The 7,500-nt window shown below is 49.6% G+C and overlaps 1 protein-coding gene across 1 annotated transcript in view; it reads right to left on the reverse strand.

The window, feature by feature from the left end:
- LOC115181181 (tripeptidyl-peptidase 2-like) overlaps nucleotides 1–7,500 on the reverse strand; it is a 24,060-nt gene that overhangs the window by 816 nt on the left and 15,744 nt on the right. The window contains exons 11-13 of the mRNA XM_029743210.1: nucleotides 5,566–5,681; nucleotides 4,442–4,613; nucleotides 4,118–4,309 (exon numbers count right to left, since the gene is read on the reverse strand). Coding sequence (XP_029599070.1) covers nucleotides 4,118–4,309; nucleotides 4,442–4,613; nucleotides 5,566–5,681 — 480 coding nt within the window. The remainder of the gene's footprint in view (nucleotides 1–4,117; nucleotides 4,310–4,441; nucleotides 4,614–5,565; nucleotides 5,682–7,500) is intronic.

Here is a 7,500-nt window from a genome sequence, read left to right on the forward strand (position 1 = left end):
CTCTCCATACCTCAGTAATGCAGTCCTCTCTCCTCTCCGTACCCAGTATAACGCCCAGTCCCTTCTCTATCCGTACCTCCAGTATAATGCAGTCCCTCTCTCTCCTCTCGTACCTCAGTATAATGCAGTCCCTCTCTCTTCTCCTCTCCGTACCTCAGTATAATGCAGTCCATCTCTCTAACCTCTCCGTACCTCAGTATAATGCAGTCCCCTCTCTCTCCTCTCCGTACCTCAGTATAATGCAGTCTCTCCCTCTCCGTACCTCTCCCTCTCTGTACCTCTCCCTCTCCGTACCTCAGAATAATGCAGTCCCTCTCTCTCCTCTCTCTCCTCTCCGTACCTCAGTATAATGCAGTCCCTCTCTCTCCTCTCCGTACCTCAGTATAATGCAGTCCCTCTCTCCGTACCTCAGCAATGCAGTCCCTCCCTCTCTCTCTCCTCTCCGTACCTCAGTATAATGCAGTCCCTCTCTCTCCTCTCCGTACCTCAGTATAATGCAGTCCCTCTCTCTCCTCTCCGTACCTCAGTATAATGCAGTCCCTCTCTCTCCTCTCCGTACCTCAGTATAATGCAGTCCCTCTCTCTCTCTCTCCTATCCATACCTCAGTATAATGCAGTCCCTCTCCTCTCCGTACCTCAGTATAATGCAGTCCCTCTCTCTCTCTCTCTCTCTCTCCGTACCTCAGTATAATGCAGTCCCTCTCCTCTCCGTACCTCAGTATAATGCAGTCCCTCTCTCTCTCTCTCTCCTCTCCGTACCTCAGTATAATGCAGTCCCTCTCTCTCTCCTCCTCTCCCGTACCTCAGTATAATGCAGTCCCTCTCTCCTCCTCTCCCTACCTCAGTATAATGCAGTCCCTCTCTCCCTCTCCCTACCTCAGTATAATGCAGTCCCTCTCTCCCTCTCCCTACCTCAGTGTAATGCAGTCCCTCTCTCCCTCTCCCTACCTCAGTATAATGCAGTCCCTCTCTCCCTCTCCCTACCTCAGTATAATGCAGTCCCTCTCTCTCCTCTCCGTACCTCAGTATAATGCAGTCCCTCTCTCTCTCTCCGTACCTCAGTATAATGCAGTCCCCTCTCCCTCTCTCCTCTCCGTACCTCAGTATAATGCAATCCCTCCCTCTCTCACTCTCCATACCTCAGTATAATGCAGTCCCTCTCTCTCTCTCCCTCTCCGTACCTCAGTATAATGCAGTCCCTCTCTCTCTCTCTCCGTACCTCAGTATAATGCAGTCCCTCTCTCCCTCTCTCCTCTCCGTACCTCAGTATAATGCAGTCCCTCTCTCTCTGTCTCCTATCCGTACCTCAGCATAATGCAGTCTCTCTCTCTCCTCTCCGTACCTCAGTATAATGCAGTCCCTCTCTCTCTCTCCCTCCTCTCCGTACCTCAGTATAATGCAGTCCCTCTCTCTCCTCTCCGTACCTCAGTATAATGCAGTCTCTCTCTCCCTCTCCGTACCTCAGTATAATGCAGTCCCTCTCTCTCTCTCTCTCCATACCTCAGTATAATGCAGTCCCTCTCTCTCCCTCTCAGTACCTCAGTATAATGCTGTCCCTCTCTCTCCTCTCCATACCTCAGTATAATGCAGTCCCTCTCTCTCTCTCCGTACCTCAGTATCATGCAGTCCCTCTCCTCTCTGTACCTCAGTATAATGCAGTCCCTCTCCTCTCTCTCCTCTCCGTACCTCAGTATAATGCAGTCCCTCTCTCCCCTCTCCGTACCTCAGTATAATGCAGTCCCTCTCCCTCCTCTCCGTACCTCAGTATAATGCAGTCCCTCTCTCTCCCTCTCCTCAGTATAATGCAGTCCCTCTCTCCTCTCCGTACCTCAGTATAATGCAGTCCCTCTCTCTCCTCTCCGTACCTCAGTATAATGCAGTCCCTCTCTCCTCTCCGTACCTCAGTATAATGCAGTCCCTCCCTCTCTCACTCTCCGTACCTCAGTATAATGCAGTCCCTCTCTCCCTCTCTCCTCTCCGTACCTCAGTATAATGCAGTCCCTCCCTCTCTCACTCTCCGTACCTCAGTATAATGCAGTCCCTCCCTCTCTCACTCTCCGTACCTCAGTATAATGCAGTACCTCCCTCTCTCACTCTCCGTACCTCAGTATAATGCAGTCCCTCTCTCTCCTCTCCGTACCTCAGTATAATGCAGTCCCTCTCTCTCTCCTCTCCGTACCTCAGTATAATGCAGTCCCTCTCTCTCTCCTCTCCGTACCTCAGTATAATGCAGTCCCTCTCTCCCTCTCCCTACCTCAGTATAATGCAGTCCCTCTCTCCCTCTCCCTACCTCAGTATAATGCAGTCCCTCTCTCCCTCTCCCTACCTCAGTATAATGCAGTCCCTCTCTCCCTCTCCCTACCTCAGTATAATGCAGTCCCTCTCTCTCCTCTCCGTACCTCAGTATAATGCAGTCCCTCTCTCCCTCTCTCCTCTCCGTACCTCAGTATAATGCAGTCCCTCTCTCTCTCTCCTCTCCGTACCTCAGTATAATGCAGTCCCTCTCTCTCTCTCTCCTCTCCGTACCTCAGTATAATGCAGTCCCTCTCTCTCTCTCCCTCTCCGTACCTCAGTATAATGCAGTCCCTCTCTCCCTCTCTCCATACCTCAGTATAATGCAGTCCCTCTCTCTCTCCCTCTCCGTACCTCAGTATAATGCAGTCCCTCTCTCCTCTCCGTACCTCAGTATAACGCAGTCCCTCTCTCTCCTCTCTGTACCTCAGTATAATGCAGTCCCTCTCTCTCCTCTCCGTACCTCAGTATAATGCAGTCCCTCTCTCTCTCTCCTCTCCGTACCTCAGTATAATGCAGTCCCTCTCTCTCCTCTCCGTACCTCAGTATAATGCAGTCCCTCTCCCTCTCCGTACCTCAGTATAATGCAGTCCCTCTCTCTCTCTCCCTCCCTCTCCGTACCTCAGTATAATGCAGTCCCTCTCTCTCTCTCTCCATACCTCAGTATAATGCAGTCCCTCTCTCTCCCTCTCCGTACCTCAGTATAATGCAGTCCCTTTCTCTCCTCTCCATACCTCAGTATAATGCAGTCCCTCCCTCTCTCCCTCTCCGTACCTCAGTATAATGCAGTCCCTCTCTCTCTCTCTCTCTCCTCTCCGTACCTCAGTATAATGCAGTCCCTCTCTCTCCTCTCCGTACCTCAGTATAATGCAGTCCCTCTCCTCTCCGTACCTCAGTATAATGCAGTCCCTCCCTCTCTCTCTCTCCATACCTCAGTATAATGCAGTCCCTCTCTCTCCTCTCCGTACCTCAGTATAATGCAGTCCCTCTCTCTCCTCTCCGTACCTCAGTATAATGCAGTCCCTCTCTCTCCTCTCCGTACCTCAGTATAATGCAGTCCCTCTCTCTCCACTCCATACCTCAGTATAATGCAGTCCCTCTCTCTCTCTCTCCTATCCATACCTCAGTATAATGCAGTCCCTCTCCTCTCTGTACCTCAGTATAATGCAGTCTCTCTCTCTCTCCGTACCTCAGTATAATGCAGTCCCTCTCTCTCTCTCCTCTCCGTACCTCAGTATAATGCAGTCCCTCTCTCTCTCTCCTCTCCGTACCTCAGTATAATGCAGTCCCTCTCTCCCTCCTCTCCGTACCTCAGTATAATGCAGTCCCTCTCTCTCTCCTCTCCCTACCTCAGTATAATGCAGTCCCTCTCTCCCTCTCCCTACCTCAGTATAATGCAGTCCCTCTCTCCCTCTCCCTACCTCAGTATAATGCAGTCCCTCTCTCTCCTCTCCGTACCTCAGTATAATGCAGTCCCTCTCTCTCTCTCTCCGTACCTCAGTATAATGCAGTCCCTCTCTCCCTCTCTCCTCTCCGTACCTCAGTATAATGCAGTCCCTCTCTCTCTCTCTCCTCTCCGTACCTCAGCATAATGCAGTCCCTCTCTCTCTCTCTCCTCTCCGTACCTCAGTATAATGCAGTCCCTCTCTCTCCTCTCCATACCTCAGTATAATGCAGTCCCTCCCTCTCTCACTCTCCGTACCTCAGTATAATGCAGTCCCTCCCTCTCTCTCTCCCTCTCCCTACCTCAGTATAATGCAGTCTCTCTCTCTCCTCTCCGTACCTCAGTATAATGCAGTCCCTCTCTCTCCTCTCCGTACCTCAGTATAATGCAGTCCCTCTCTCCCTCCTCTCCGTACCTCAGTATAATGCAGTCCCTCTCGGAGCCCCAGGGGATCGACTCTGACGTTGACGTGACGACACTGGTTCATCAGCTCCAGGTGGGAGGGGCACTGCACCCAGGGGGCGGAGCATGTCAGGGCCAGGTGCAGTTGCAGAGAAATACGTTCCGTGTTCTCTGTCAAACAGGAAGTAGAATGGACCAATCATTAGAGGAAACTAAAGAAGACAGACCAATCACCAATCATGCAGTGTGTGTGTGTGTGTGTGTGTGTGTGTGTGTGTGTGTGTGTGTGTGTGTGTGTAATACCGGTATTTTCGGGGAAAACGGGTTCGATGCCGACCCCGTGGTCAGAGGGGGTCAGGACCTGGGTGGGGTCTCGGAGGTAGATGCCTCGCTGCGTTCCCACGGTAACAGTGAAGCCCAGGTTAGAGGTGGGGAGAGAGGCATGCTGGGTCAGGTAGTCTACAGCTCGGTCCACCTGTAAAAAACGCAGCGAAACCAGTTCAATTCCACTATACAGGAGACACCAGTTCTCCACTATACAGTAGACACCAGTTCTCCACTATACAGTAGACACCAGTTCTCCACTATACAGTAGACACCAGTTCTCCACTATACAGTAGACACCAGTTCTCCACTATACAGTAGACACCAGTTCTCCACTATACAGTAGACACTAGTTCTCCACTATACAGTAGATACTAGTTCTCCACTATACAGTAGACACCAGTTCTCCACTATACAGTAGACACCAGTTCTCCACTATACAGTAGACACCAGTTCTCCACTATACAGTAGACACCAGTTCTCCACTATACAGTAGACACCAGTTCTCCACTATACAGTAGATACTAGTTCTCCACTATACAGTAGACACCAGTTCTCCACTATACAGTAGACACCAGTTCTCCACTATACAGTAGACACCAGTTCTCCACTATACAGTAGACACCAGTTCTCCACTATAGACCCCAGTTCTCCACTATAGACCCCAGTTCTCCACTATACAGTAGACACCAGTTCTCCACTATACAGTAGACACCAGTTCTCCACTATACAGTAGACACCAGTTCTCCACTATACAGTAGATACTAGTTCTCCACTATACAGTAGACACCAGTTCTCCACTATACAGTAGACACCAGTTCTCCACTATACAGTAGACACCAGTTCTCCACTATACAGTAGACACCAGTTCTCCACTATACAGTAGACACCAGTTCTCCACTATACAGTAGATACTAGTTCTCCACTATACAGTAGACACCAGTTCTCCACTATACAGTAGACACTAGTTCTCCACTATACAGTAGACACCAGTTCTCCACTATAGACCCCAGTTCTCCACTATACAGTAGACACTAGTTCTACTGAACATATAGAACTTCCTGTCCAACTTCCTGTCCAACTCAGAAGAGGAGGAGTCTTGCCTGTATGATTCCGTATCCCTGTGCGAAGACCTCGATGGCGTCGACCTTCAGAGCGGTGTTCTCCAGAGCTCTCCTCACCGCAGGCACCGACGGACGGATACCGTTCTGCTTCAGACCTGCAGCGCGCGCACACACACACACACACACACACACACACACACACACACACACACACACACACACACACATTAAAACACACCCCCATTAACACACACACACATTAACACACACACACACATTAAAACACACCCCCATTAACCTGTCTGGGCTAGGGGGCAGTATTTGCACGGCCGGATAAAAAACATACCCGATTTAAACTGGTTACTACTCTTGTCCAGAAACGAGAATATGCATATAATTAGTAGATTTGGATAGAAAACACCCTAAAGTTTCTAAAACTGTTTGAATGGTGTCTGTGAGTATAACAGAACTCATATGGCTGGCCAAAACCTGAGAAGATTCCATACAGGAAGTGCCCTGTCTGACAATTTGTTCTCCTTCTGTGGCATCTCTATCAACAATACAGCATCTCTGCTGTAACGTGACATTTTCTAAGGCTTCCATTGGCTCTCTAAAGCCGCCAGAAAGTGGACTGGGGTGTCTGCTGTCTCTGGGCAAAGAACAGCAGCTCTGTTTGTGAGTGGTCAGCCTGGGGACAGTGAGACTGAGATGCGCATTCACGAGACTTCTCAATTTTTTTCTTTCAGCCTTTGAATGAATACAATGTTGCCCGGTTGGAATATTATCGCTATTTTACGAGAAAAATAGCATAAAAATGGATTTTAAACAGCGTTTGACATGCTGCTAAATAAAGTAATGGAATATTTTTACATTTTTTGTCACGAAATGCACTCGCGCGTCACCCTTCGGATAGTGACCTGAACGCACGAACAAAACGGAGCTATTTGAATATAACTATGGATTATTTGGAACCAAAACAGCATTTGTTGTTGAAGTAGAAGTCCTGGGATTGCATTCTGACGAAGAACAGCAAAGGTAATCCAATTTTTCTTATAGTAATTCTGAGTTTAGGTTGTCCCAAACTTGGTGGGTGTCAAAATAGCTAGCCGTGATGGCCGGGCTATGTACTCAGAATATTGCAAAATGTGCTTTCACCGAAAAGCTATTTTAAAATCTGACACAGCGATTGCATAAAGGAGTTCTGTATCTATAATTCTTAAAATAATTGTTATGTATTTTGTCAACGTTTATGATAAGTAATTGAGTAAATTCACCGGAAGTTTCGGTGGGAATGCTAGTTCTGAACGTCACATGCTAATGTAAAAAGCTGGTTTTTGATATAAATATGAACTTGATTGAACAAAACATACATGTATTGTATAACATAATGTCCTAGGAGTGTCATCTGATGAAGATCATCAAAGGTTAGTGCTGCATTTAGCTGTGGTTGAGAAATTGAGGTTCTAGCATTTTTTAGGTATTTGTATTTAGCGCCACGTGATTCCACTGGCTGTTGACTAGGGTGGGACGCTAACGTCCATCTGGCCCAGGGAAGTTAACACACACACACACACACACATTAAAACACCCCCCCCCCCCACTAACACACACCCCTCCACCCACCTGACAGCACCAGGGAGACCCCTCCACCCCTCCACCCACCTGCCAGCACCAGGGAGATCCCTCCACCCCTCCACCCACCTGACAGCACCAGGGAGATCCCTCCACCCCTCCACCCACCTGACAGCACCAGGGAGATCCCTCCACCCCTCCACCCACCTGACAGCACCAGGGAGATCCCTCCACCCCTCCACCCACCTGCCAGCACCAGGGAGATCCCTCCACCCCTCCACCCACCTGCCAGCACCAGGGAGATCCCTCCACCCACCTGACAGCACCAGGGAGATCCCTCCACCCCTCCACCCACCTGACAGCACCAGGGAGATCCCTCCACCCCTCCACCCACCTGACAGC

Source organism: Salmo trutta, unplaced genomic scaffold (genome assembly GCF_901001165.1).
Source record: "Salmo trutta unplaced genomic scaffold, fSalTru1.1, whole genome shotgun sequence".
Taxonomy (NCBI): domain Eukaryota; kingdom Metazoa; phylum Chordata; class Actinopteri; order Salmoniformes; family Salmonidae; genus Salmo; species Salmo trutta.